Source organism: Pelodiscus sinensis, unplaced genomic scaffold, assembly GCF_049634645.1.
Source record: "Pelodiscus sinensis isolate JC-2024 unplaced genomic scaffold, ASM4963464v1 ctg47, whole genome shotgun sequence".
NCBI lineage: Eukaryota > Metazoa > Chordata > Testudines > Trionychidae > Pelodiscus > Pelodiscus sinensis.
Window position 1 is genome coordinate 377,158 of NW_027465886.1, and position 12,627 is coordinate 389,784.

General features: G+C 62.2%; 2 protein-coding genes across 4 annotated transcripts in view; one reads left to right on the plus strand and one right to left on the minus strand.

The window, feature by feature from the left end:
• The window catches only part of EPS8L3 (EPS8 signaling adaptor L3), a 35,573-nt gene extending 34,142 nt beyond the window's left edge, over positions 1 to 1,431 (plus strand). The window contains exons 20-21 of the mRNA XM_075916013.1: positions 37 to 167; positions 900 to 1,431. Of these exons, the coding sequence (XP_075772128.1) occupies positions 37 to 154 (118 nt within the window). The 3' untranslated portion in view covers positions 155 to 167; positions 900 to 1,431. The remainder of the gene's footprint in view (positions 1 to 36; positions 168 to 899) is intronic.
• A 200-nt stretch (positions 1,432 to 1,631) lies between these two features.
• On the minus strand, positions 1,632 to 11,976 carry LOC102459991 (glutathione S-transferase Mu 1). Of its 3 annotated transcripts, XM_075916020.1 has the most exons (8): positions 11,824 to 11,976; positions 10,451 to 10,526; positions 8,445 to 8,509; positions 8,140 to 8,221; positions 7,964 to 8,064; positions 7,438 to 7,533; positions 7,246 to 7,356; positions 1,632 to 4,415 (listed from the first exon to the last, which is right to left on the minus strand). In XM_075916020.1, the coding sequence occupies exons 1-8, from the start codon at positions 11,857 to 11,859 to the stop codon at positions 4,323 to 4,325; spliced, it is 660 nt and encodes a 219-aa protein (XP_075772135.1). In that variant the 5' UTR covers positions 11,860 to 11,976; the 3' UTR covers positions 1,632 to 4,322. The 3 variants fall into 3 exon arrangements, with proteins under 3 accessions (XP_075772135.1, XP_075772136.1, XP_075772137.1); XM_075916021.1 differs by lacking the exons at positions 10,451 to 10,526; positions 11,824 to 11,976 and adding an exon at positions 8,785 to 8,968; XM_075916022.1 differs by lacking the exons at positions 10,451 to 10,526; positions 11,824 to 11,976 and adding an exon at positions 8,588 to 8,727.
• Positions 11,977 to 12,627: the final 651 nt, after the last annotated feature.

The following is a 12,627-nucleotide window of genomic DNA, read 5'->3' on the forward strand; positions in this document are numbered from 1 at the left end:
GGTAGCCCCCCTCACCGTCCGTCCGTCTCCCCGCAGCACCGTGAAGTGCCTTGGTGTGCTCAGCGGTCACCAGCTGCTGGGAATGGGCGAGGAGGAGATAACAGCCGTCTGCCCGGAAGAGGCGAGACGTCTTCTTCAAGCTCTGCGCCATTAAATCGACCCTGGAGGTGAGTCCGCTACCGACTGGCTGGATGCCCCCGGCCAGCCTCCCAGGGCCTGACTGCATCCTGCCCAACAGGCTCTGCAGGGCTGTCTCCAGCACCCTGGGCCGGGGCAGCTGAGCACGGGGCCCTGGCTCAGGGATTCACACCTGGCTTGCGGCATGGCCAGTCTCCAATACCGGCTGCTTTGGGCGGCCCGGAGCCCCTGAGGCTCAGATCCACGACAGTGCTTATTGCCCAAGGTCCAGCTGTGCTCTCCAAAGCCCAGCTCAGCTGCCACAGCAGCCCACGGACCCCTGAACGTGGTGCCGCAAAAGGTCCCGCGGTCTTTAACTGTCCGCCTCTGGGTGCACACACCGGCCCAGCTCCCGCCTGCCCCTCCAGCTGCACAGCAAGGCAGGGAGAGGAGCCCCAGGCGGGCCAGGGCTGTGGCAGCGCTGAAGCCGCCGGACACCGACCGCATGGAACTGAACCAACACGCTCGCAGCCGGCTCTCGTCCAATGGGGGCTTGCCAGCCTGGGCTTCATTCCAGTCTCACAGTGCAATTGGGGGGAAGGGAGGGAAACCCCCACAAACTGGGGCCCATCCATGAAAAGGTCCCTCTGGAGTGACCCTAATGGACCTTTTCTCCTGGGCTGGCTACACTGGCTCTGAGGACGAGCCTGGCCTGAGCACCGCACGGCCCAGTCCCGGGACCAAGGAGCCTCCAACACCTCCGCTTCTCTTCCTTCTTCCAGCTTGGCCCTCGCAACTAGCGGGCTCCCCCTGCACCGTCTCCCCAGGGCAGCAGCAGCGCCATGAGCGACGCCGGGCCGGAAGAACAGCCGATCCCTTCCAGCATCAGCCCTGCTGCTCTTCTAGGGTTTGCCAGAGTCTCTTCCCCTGCCCCGTGCAGAGACCCCACATCTGTCACTCCCTGGTTTTGTTCAGCGCTAGCCCAGTGGGGCCTTGGCCTGCTAGACACGCCAGCTCCACCGATCCTATTTATTCTCTCCCAGACACCAGTGCTCGGCCCCAGGACAGAGGGGCCAGTCTCCAATAGCTCAGCTGTTCAGCACCAGCCCCAAGGCACGTAACCCAGCAGACACCTCTCCCTGCTCCTCTGCCGTGAGAAGAGACTTGGGCACAGGCCGATCAGAATCAGGCTGCTCCCTACCTAGGTGTAACATCAGCGCCGGTTCTGCCACCCCGGGCCACGTTTCCTCTCCTTGGCTAGCAGCTGGCATGGAAAGGGAGGTCCTGATTCCCCCAATAAAGTGATTGAATCAACAGCTGGTCCCCATCCCCTGATGGGCAGATTTGGGAAGGGGACTGGGAATGGGGGACAACCCCTCACCTCCCTCCTGCAGCAGGCTTGGTGCCCGGCCACTGACCCTGGCCATCAGGTGGGTGAAGTGGCGATCAAGCAGAGGGAAAGTGTGTGTGGCCGGGGGGGAGGGGGAGAAGAGAGGAAGAGAAGAGGAGAAACGTTCCCCACCACACTGAACGTTTTTATTTGGGGAAAATCGAAGCCTAGGAATGTGACTCACTTCACTAGCTCCTACAGAACCCTCCCTAGTGCACACGCACACCTGCACCTCTCCCCCCTGCTCTGGCCTGCATGGCGAGGAAGCCGGAAGGGCCAGTCAGTGAGCAGGGGAAGCTCCTGCAGGCCCAGGGCAAGGCAGGACTCTCCCTCCATTTCATACTGCATCGCTGGCAAGCCCATAGTTTCTTTAAAGAGGGCGTTTGCCTGGGTCACCTAAATCCAGGCAGCTTTGGTGCAGAACAAGGCCGTGCCCAACACACTAGTCCCGGCTGCTTGCTCAGCCAGCGGTGCATTTCTAGGGAACACTGGGAGCCTGGACAGCCCTGCCTTGACCAGTGCAGCTCCCTAAAAAGCAAAACCCAGGCCTGTCTCAAGGCTGGTGCACGTAGGCGAGGCAGGGGAGGCAGGAATGTTTTGCATGACAGTGCCACTTAAGCGCGGTACGTGAGACCATGGCCAGAACACACGGCAGCCACTGGGGACGGGCACGTCTCTGATAAACAGAAGTCATGGATGCAGCCAAACTGAACTCTGCCCATAGTTTTTGCAACATGCTGAATAGCAGGATCGCCCCCCCCCCCCGACAGAGCATTGGCCATACCCTGCACAACATGGAATCATTTGGTAAATATTGTTAGCGCCACCCAGTCTCGCTTTGCTATAAAATGGGCTTAGTACGAAGCACTGACAGAAGGGAGTGAGCAGGACTGACCCACAGAGCCTGCTCTGTTACTAGAAGTAACTAGGCCCTTCACAGCAGTGACCCCAGTGCATGGCCTTCTGACAGGGGAAAAAAATCAAAGGAACCACAACCTCCTGCCCAGCCCCTGGGGGTAGCATACGGGTGAAGTGTAAATGAACTAAATTCTGTTAGGCTGTGTCTACACTGGGCCACTTATTCCAGAAAATCAGCCGCTTTTCTGGAATAAGCTGCACGCTGTCTACACTGGCCCTTGAATTTCCGGAAAAGCAATGACGCTCCACTGTACAAAATCAGCCGCTATTCCGGAAAAACTATTCTGCTCCCGCTCGGGCATAAGTCCTTATTCCGGAACACTGTTCCAGAAAAGGGCCAGTGTAGACAGCCCAGTAGTCTTTTCCAGAAAAAAGCCCCGATCGCAAAAATGGCGATTGGGGCTCTTTTCCGGAAAAGCGCGTCTACATTGGCCACAGACGCTTTTCCGGAAAAAGGGCTTTTCCGGCAAAGCAGCCTGCCAATGTAGATGCTCCTTTTCCGGAAAAACTGAAACCAGAATAGTATTCCGTTTTAAGCAGTTCCGGAAATTCATGCCAGTGTAGACACAGCCTTAGTGTATAGAGTAGATCTCTGCATTGCTCTGTGCTGTAGCAGTTGCTTTAGAATTGATAGTTTAAACCTTAAATACTATAGTCATTGTTTTTAAGGCTTGGAACATTTAAATAACGTGAACTGCTTAGAGCTTGCAAGAAGAAAGGGGTTAAGTCGCCCTAGCGTGTCCTGGTTTCCCTTGGATCAAGCCCCACAACAGGGTGGAGCCTTGTAATTAAGGCACTTGGTGCACCTCTAGCTAGGAACCCTCTAGACCCAGCTACTCTTGATCTTTTAGTGCTCTGGAAAAAAAAATAAAAAAACCCACCAAGGCCTGCCAACCTATTTCCTAATGTAGCATCAAGTCTTCCACCACCAGCTCCCCACCAACTCCCAGTCACTAAAGCTGACAAGTAGATACAACAATGGGCCCCTGCAGAGAACTAATGGCGGCCCAGGAGAACTCCCCTGCAGGTTCAGAGGATGCAGGTCCTTTAGTTCCCAGGGCAACCCAGCCTGGTCATCACTGCCCCCACACTCCTCAAGGCAAGAGGGACCAGGGACAGCATTTGGGCACCAGGAAGCAGGGCTCTGAACACCAACAAGCATGGAACAAGAAACAGGCCAGAGGCTCTTCCCTTGGCGGGGATCTACACTAACAGCCCGTTGCAGCCACCCTGCAACACTGGCTGGACAAGTCGGGCTGGAGCCCTCAGGCGGATGCTGTTAGGCTGAGAGTGTCAACCAAAAAGTTCACCTTAGTCTGTAAGTTTAAAAACACGAGTCGCTCTGTAGCATCTTCGAGAGTAACAAAAAATACAGACGTGGCAGAGCCCATGAGACAACCTCTGTATTTTGTTAGTCTCGAAGATGCTACCAGACGACTTGTGTTTTTAAACTTACAGACTAACAGCTGCCCCCCGAGACTTAGCTACCAAGAGCATGTTCTCCCCGAGAAACGCAGCATCCGTTTGGTTCTTCCCGTGCTGCTCTCCTGCTCCTGCAGAGCTGTGAACGCCAAAGCAGGACTTGGCTGTGCTCCCGTCAGAGCTCCACTGTGGGGTTGGCTTCATGGCTCTTTGCCACTCTATTAACTCAGACGCTGGTTTCCTCCCAGGGAGACGATGGCTATTCAGCAAGAGGGAACCATTGTGCAATTCCTAAACGTTTACTGGCCGGTCGCTACAGAGCAAGGCTGCCGCAGGCATTTGGCGTCTGCAATTCACCAAAGCTGCCGCTTCGTACTCAACTTCCACCCCCCTCCCCCCCAGAGCCCATCTGCAGGAGCCCCCCCCAAACAGCGCTCAGGCGCTCCAGACTGGCCCTGTCCTCCACACGCATCTTCTACTTCTGGTTGCTCCACTTGGCCATCCTGTTGTTGACAGGCGTCTTCATGTAGCGGCTGGAGCACATGTAGGCCGCAATCTTCTCCAGGGCCTAGGGGAGAGCAGAAGGTGTGTGAAGCAGAGGGGAGACCCAGTCAGCTTCCCAAAGCGCCTCCCAACACGGCCTCAGCCCCCTGAAACTAACACAAAGCCACGCAAAGGACACCCCCGACCAGGAATTGGCTCAGGGTTCCAGCTAGTGAGTCCCTGATGTACCAGCTGGCTCTCTGCAGGGGGAAGGGGGGGGAAGAGGGGTCGGTCATCTGACCTTTGTGTCGCTGCACACAGAGCCCACCACTCCCCCCCCCCCCCCCGCCATTGCAAGCCAGCCCTTGGGGACTGCTGCCTCCTGGCACAAGTCAGAGCAGCCCCAATGCTGCTCCCTGCTCGGCCCAAGTCCGTGCCCGGAACCCACAGCCCGCTCCCTGACACTGCCTAGCGCCTCGGCAGCCCGGCCCACGGCTCCGATCCAGGAACCCACAGCCCGCTCCCTGACGCTGCCTAGCGCCTCGGCAGCCCGGCCCACGGCTCCGATCCAGGAACCCACAGCCCGCTCCCTGACACTGCCTAGCGCCTCGGCAGCCCGGCCCACGGCTCCGATCCAGGAACCCACAGCCCGCTCCCTGACACTGCCTAGCGCCTCGGCAGCCCGGCCCACGGCTCCGATCCAGGAACCCACAGCCCCCTCCCTGACGCTGCCTAGCGCCTCGGCAGCCCGGCCCACGGCTCCGATCCAGGAACCCACAGCCCGCTCCCTGACACTGCCTAGCGCCTCGGCAGCCCGGCCCACGGCTCCGATCCAGGAACCCACAGCCCGCTCCCTGACGCTGCCTAGCGCCTCGGCAGCCCGGCCCACGGCTCCGTGCTCGGAACCCACAGCCCGCTCCCTGACACTGCCTAGCGCCTCGGCAGCCCGGCCCACGGCTCCGATCCAGGAACCCACAGCCCGCTCCCTGACACTGCCTAGCGCCTCGGCAGCCCGGCCCACGGCTCCGTGCTCGGAACCCACAGCCCGCTCTCTGACGCTGCCTAGCGCCTCGGCAGCCCGGCCCACGGCTCCGATCCAGGAACCCACAGCCCTCTCCCTGACACTGCCTAGCGCCTCGGCAGCCCGGCCCACGGCTCCGATCCAGGAACCCACAGCCCGCTCCCTGACGCTGCCTAGCGCCTCGGCAGCCCGGCCCACGGCTCCGATCCAGGAACCCACAGCCCGCTCCCTGACACTGCCTAGCGCCTCGGCAGCCCGGCCCACGGCTCCGATCCAGGAACCCACAGCCCACTCCCTGACGCTGCCTAGCGCCTCGGCAGCCCGGCCCACGGCTCCGTGCCCGGAACCCACAGCCCGCTCCCTGACACTGCCTAGCGCCTCGGCAGCCCGGCCCACGGCTCCGATCCAGGAACCCACAGCCCGCTCCCTGACGCTGCCTAGCGCCTCGGCAGCCCGGCCCACGGCTCCGTGCCCGGAACCCACAGCCCGCTCCCTGACGCTGCCTAGCGCCTCGGCAGCCCGGCCCACGGCTCCGATCCAGGAACCCACAGCCCGCTCCCTGACACTGCCTAGCGCCTCGGCAGCCCGGCCCACGGCTCCCATCCAGGAACCCACAGCCCGCTCCCTGACACTGCCTAGCGCCTCGGCAGCCCGGCCCACGGCTCCGTGCCCGGAACCCACAGCCCGCTCCCTGACGCTGCCTAGCGCCTCGGCAGCCCGGCCCACGGCTCCGATCCAGGAACCCACAGCCCGCTCCCTGGTGCCTCGGCAGCCCGGCCCACGGATCCGATCCAGGAACCCACAGCCCGCTCCCTGACGCTGCCTAGCGCCTCGGCAGCCCGGCCCACGGCTCCGATCCAGGAACCCACAGCCCGCTCCCTGACGCTGCCTAGCGCCTCGGCAGCCCGGCCCACGGCTCCGATCCAGGAACCCACAGCCCGCTCCCTGACACTGCCTAGCGCCTCGGCAGCCCGGCCCACGGCTCCGATCCAGGAACCCACAGCCCGCTCCCTGACGCTGCCTAGCGCCTCGGCAGCCCGGCCCACGGCTCCGATCCAGGAACCCACAGCCCGCTCCCTGACGCTGCCTAGCGCCTCAGCAGCCCGGCCCACGGCTCCGATCCAGGAAACCACAGCCCCCTCCCTGACGCTGCCTAGTGCCTCGGCAGCCTGGCCCACGGCTCCGATCCAGATACAACATCTCACGTGTGTCCCCGAAGCCAGGACGGGAGACCACAGCAAAGTGACAGGCAGGGACTTGGCTTTGAGCCAGCGTTTGCCACTTCAGCCATTTCCACAGCCAACAACAGCCACTGGCACCCGGAGCAAGGGCCCAGCAGGGCAGGAGCCAGGGTGCCATGGGCTCCCAAGAGACACTGCTCAGGAAAGCTCACAGGACAGGCACGTGGCATCCTAGCTTCCAGGGCCACTGGAAAGGGTCTGCCTGGAGCACCAAGCAAGCAGGGCACCAAGATGTGGCCATCTTTCCATCAGAGAGGGTAGCAAGTCCCCCTTAGAGGCCCCCAGGTACGTGGCTAAATGGGGAGAGAGAGAGAGAGAGAGAGAGAGAGAGAGAGAGACTGACTTCCCTTTTCCTCAAGGCCCCCAGTCAGGCCTGCAGAAAATCTTTAGGGCACTGGGGAGAGGAAAACACCTATGTGCTCCCAGAGCAGAGGGGACGGGCCCCCTCCCCGGCAGTAACAATAGCTCAGGGAGAGAAGACGATTCTTTGCCTGTTGCTAAATGCCTGGGCAGCCATGTTCTTTGCAGAGTCTGCAGCTGGACGGGTCAGACTGAGGGCACCGGGGGGAGGCGTTCTGGGCCCGTGCCCTGAGGCAAACAGGCTGTGCCTGAATAACCAGGGAGTCGCATGTTACAGGAGTCACAAACCTCACCTCAAAGCGGTCGAGAAAACCCTTCAGGTTTTGGAAAGGATCCAGGCACTTGGGCTCCAACATGCGGTTCTGATCCAGGACGTCGTACATGAGGAAGTCGACAAAGGTGATCTGGGGAGAAGTGACACAGGGCAGTTGAGTTGTTCCCAGCCCCTTCTCCTTAATCACCCTGCCCACCCTCCCGCCACTCACCTTCTCCCCAGCAAACCACTTCCTCTCCCCCAGGAACCGGGAGAACAGCTTCAGCTTCCCCGGCAGCTGCTCCAAGTAGCCAGGCTTCAGTTTCTCCTGCAGAGAGCAAGGCAGGGGGGCAGGATTAGAGCAAGGCAGCCCCTGTGCCCACTCAACACATGGAAAATTCTTGTAGGGGGAAAGGCACCTGGAGTTTGAGGGGGCAGCATCATGCTTCAGGGCAGGCTGCCTGCTAGGGTCAGGAAGGAATCCCCTTGGACAGTACTGTGCAAGGGATAGAGCCATTGGACAGTTTGGGGCCACCACCCTGGGCCCTGCTCACTTTGGTCCCACAGAGCCCCCAACTGGGGGGCCTGATCCCAGCAGCAGGGGTTGTGCCCCTGTCCACACTCACTGGCAGTAGTAGGAAGCGGAGTGACCCAGCTCTCAGCCATGGCTCTTGGGGAGCAGGAAGGGAGCCCCTGCTGCTGGAACCAGGAAAGCCCCGTGCAGAGCGGATCTGGCCGGGCAGCAGGGCTGTACTCACAAACTCAGGGTTGTAGCAGATCATGACGAGACTCATGCGGAAATCCATGGCCTGGTTCTCCAGCATGTCCACTCGCAGCATCTCCTCCTCCGTCTCCCCGCCTGCGGAGCAGAGCAACGCTGAAGTGCCCCAGCGGCTCCCCAGCCACGGCCCAGCCCCCTGCCCCCGCTACTCACCCAGCTTGTGCTTGCGTGCGAGGTAGCGCAGGATGGCGTTGCTCTGCGTGAGCTTGGTCTTGCTGTCGATGAGGTAGGGCAGCTGGAAGGGCAGCCAGAGGATCAGCCAGCTATCACTGCCCCCTCCCCCCACTCTCCTCTGGCCACATGCCCAACCCCGTCACCACCACCCTACCCTGGGGGGCAAGAACCCATCGGGACCCCCACACTGTCCCTACTCAGAATCCACCCTCATCAGTGAAGTCCCCCCCCAAGCCCACCGAGGGACCCACCCCTGCTTGCCCACCCCCAGCAACTCTACATACATTCGGGAAATCCAAGCCCAGCTTCTCCTTCTCGTTAAGCCACTGGCTCTTATCATAGTCCGGAGCTGGATGAAGAAGAGAGCGTCAGTCCCCCGCCACTGCCAGCACGGCCAGCTAATCCCGCCCCTAGCATTGGAACACACCTGGGGGCAAACGTACCCTGGTGCAATGCACCATCAACTCATGGCCAGCAGAACATGCCAGGGACTCAGCGCTGCAGGAAGTCGGGTCCTCGGTCGGAGAGCCCCCATCCTTCCAGGCCAGCTCCCCCTGCCCCCCTTGGAATGGCCACTCCCACACAAGTCTGCACAGTTTTACAACTGCAGGTGCAACATCTAACCTGCTGCCTGAGCCGGGCGGCGCCTCTGCTCTGCTTTCAGCTGGTGACCCATTGTTTCCGCACAACGGAGACAAGAGCCCTGGCACAGCCCTTTGCACCAGTTTAATCATCACCGTAGTTAAACCGGGTGCCTCTGGCTTCCGCACGGGTGCCCAGTTTCAGAACCTGCTGCAACCTGAGTTGCCTGCCAATTAACACAAGAGCACCCTGCTGAATTATTGACGGGGCTGTAAATAATCAGCTGAACATTCACCCTTAGCCAGCTCAGTTGCACGCATCCTGGACCTTGGCCTGGCTGACACCAGGGTGCAGAGACAGCGGCTACACCTGCCGGAAATGCAGGTTACAAGAGCCTACCCGGGTAAGGGCAACTAAACCTTCTTGGTTTCTCGGGGCAACGCTGAACACAAAGCCTCACGGCCACCTAGCGTCGTGTGGCTGAAGAGAGCAGCCTCTCGAGCAAGTCTCCAACCCCGGGGTGTGACAGGGCAGCCCCCCGTCCCATGTAAGAGGTGCACAACGCAGGGCGCTCGTGGGTGCTGGAACGTGGTGACACCCGTTGGAGTTTGGCCAGACATGAGAACACGAACGGGGCCGTCACAGCCAGACAATCGTTCTTCCTACGGTGGCCAGGCAGCAAGTGTGGAAACTCAGGACCGGGAGGTGGGGGTGGAAGGCAGAGCCCCAAATATCCAGCCTGTTCCTAGAAACATTGGGACATTTTTCGCTCCCACAAGTTAAAACCCTGGTGCAGGCAGACACGGCTGTGGTGGATTCATATTGGTCAACAAGCTGACTGCAAAGACCAGAGGGGAGTGCAGTGTCAGTCTCCCTGATAACCTGCGTTAGAACCACAATCGCCCTGGCTAGGAAGTTCAGACAACTAGAGGAGTCAACGCTGTCTGCGGGGAGAGCGGCCCGGCTTGACCCTTCACCCTCGTGGCTGGAAGTACGACGTCCTGCCTCGCTCCCGAAGACGGAGCCCCCCGATCCAACAGGAGCCCACCCCAGCCCATAGAGCCGCATGCCCCATGCGGGATACAGCCGCCACTTGCTATTCCAGCTGTGCGCACTGCCCCGAGCCCCAGGGACAAGGCGAGAGGGGGGCTTCGCAGCAGCAGCAACCACCTCAGTTGCTGTTCACATGTTCAGAGGCCGACGCGCCCCACAAGCGCAGTGAAGATGTGGGGAGATCTCGTGGGGCCCGTGCGGCAGGCACCACGAGGGGACTCCTGCAGAGCCCCAGCCAGGGATGGAGGGTTAGAAACCCAGCTAACGTGCATGCAGCCTCCAGTGAGTTCCAGTGGGCAATCACGGGGGACAGGGAGCAGGACAGGAGGGATGGGGCACTTCCCCCTCCCAACTGGCCGGGGGGGAGGGGAGGGAGACAGACAAGCTGGCCAGGGGTGCACCAGAGAGCAGGGGCTGGGAATAGGGGCTTGCCCGGCCCCACCACCTGCCCCGAGCTCCAGCCTGAGACCGGGGTTCCGATGCCAACTCTAGCCCCGTGGCTCCTGCAGCCCAGGCTGGCGCGCCGTGGGGTGGGCCGCACCCAGCAGGTCACTGGCCTCTCGCCTGGGCAGGGGGAGGGGCCCTCCACAAACCAGCGGTCGCAGGCCCTTGCAGCAGCTCTCTACTAGCTCTGCTCCCTGCCGGCAGCTCTCACCTTCCCCGCAGCTGTACAGCTTGTCCTCGTAGGCCGTGCCCGTGTACTCCAGCAGCAGGCGGATGGAGTGAGCCAGCTGCGGGGAGAAGCGCACGGCAGGGTGAGCGCCCGCACGGACCAGCGCCTCACGCCAGGATCCGCCCACCTCGGGGCTCCCAGCAGGCGCCACACTCGGAGACCCGGGCGTGTGAATTCATGGGGGCGGCGGACAGCACGTCATTCCCAGCCTAGGACCCCCAGCAAAGCCACCCGGCCAGGCGTGACTCTGGCCTGCCACTCTGCTCAGCCCAGTGGGGAAGAGCAAGTCACCCAGGTTAGTAACGTGCTGCCAAGAGCCCCATGAGACTGGACAGTCACTTGCCCCCCACGAGCCCCAATCTGGCCTACGCGAATTGTTTAGCCCCAGCGCGCGGCTTGAACGACACCTGGAAACCCAGTCAGACATTCCTTTGAGGAAGGGGAGGTTCTCAGGCATCCCCGCTGCAAACCTGGCCAGGAGCTTGCAGGGGGGCGATGCCCCCTGCTGGGGTCCCATCACCCCTTGATTTCTCTCTCAGGAGCTAGGTCTCTGCTCCCTTCATTGCTGCACCCACAGCACTTTCCCTTCCACCAGTCACTAGAGCACTTACCAGGGCCGTTAGCCAGGCTGGGCCCCTGTTCTGCTCACTCCCCCTGGGGCACCTGGCCGCTGACAGGACTGGCCCTTGTGCTGACCCAGTCTCACCGTGCTTATGCTCTTACTCCGCCCACACAAAAGGCAGGCCAGTTCACCCCTCCCCCCTTTATCGACGGGGAAACTGAGGCAGCGATTAAGCACTAGTTTCAAAGCTGGTCTCTGAGCGTGGGTGCCTGCCTGAAGCGAACTCTCCCAGACACCCTCTAAGCAGCCTGCCCGGGGCCAGCCAGAGACACGGGCTAGAGCGCACCCTCCTGCCCCCGGACAGCCCCCCAGACAGGCAGGGCTCAGCACCTACCCCCCAGCCACAGACGAGCCTTACCCAGCCGCCCCACCCCCCGGCGGCTCCTGGCCATGGAAGGGCGCCGCAGGGAGCCGGCGGGGTCTGTCTCTGGGGCAGTTTGGGGCCTTCACTGCTCGGAGCAGCCGGGCGGTCCCGTTCACACGGGAGGGGGATCGATAACGGAGCCAGCTCCTGCCACGACGCGCCGCGCCGCGCCCCCTCCAAGCCAGTGGAGCCTGGGGCTTGAGCTTCCTGACTCCGGAGCGCAGCAAGCCCGGCCAGCGCCAGCCGGGGCCTCGCTACTGCGCTTTTCCGGGCCGCCCTGAAACAAGGCAGGGCAGGAGCTGGAGGGCGGCGGGGCAGCGGCTCTCCAACCCGGCTAGGGAGCGGGATCGATCCCGCCCGAGCACTCACCCCGCGGATATCCCAGTACCCTAGAACCACCGGCATCTTGCGCCGCTTCGCTTCCCTGGCGGCCGGAGCGCGGCGGGCCCGTTTATACGCAAGGGGCGCGGCTCCCGAGCCGACCAAATGCGGAGTCGCCGTTTTTAAAGGGGCAGCAGCACCTCAAAGGGGGGCGGGGCTTCTGCAGTTGCCCCCAGCCCACCCCCCTCCCTAGCCACGGGCCAGGCCTTGGGTGGCTGAACGGGCAGTTCTGGGGCTGGCAGCTCCCCAGGCTCACACCCCGGGTGCGGCGCGGGCGTTTGCACGGGCACGGCATCCTGACGGGCGACTGGCCGCAGGGCCCGAGCCGCCCGGCCCGCTCCCGTGGCAGTGGCATGGCGGGGCGTGGGAGCGTAACGCCTCGGCTCGGAATCCTGATTAGTTTGGGTTTGACCCGGGCCCTGCCTCTTTAAATGAGTCAACCCCGGGGGCTTGGGGCGGAGCCGGAGCGGGAGCCGGGACCAGCTGTAGGATGGCTCGAGCGCTGCCAGGGGACTCAGCCCAGCAAGTAACCCAGCTTGACCCTAGCACGGCTCCAGTTCCTCCTGATCTGCACCCGGTGCAGGAGGGCCAGGGGGTTACTCCTCATTCACACCCAGGGACCAGAGTCAGACCCACGCTTCCCACAAGCAGCAAGATGAAACTGAGGGGAATTGCTGGGCACCAGCTGCAAGGGCAGGAGGGATCCGCGTAGCCAGAGTGGGCCCGAGCCGGCATCCTTCCGGCACACCCCGCCAGGGCCAGCACTCAGCAAGCAGCCGATACCCCCTCTCC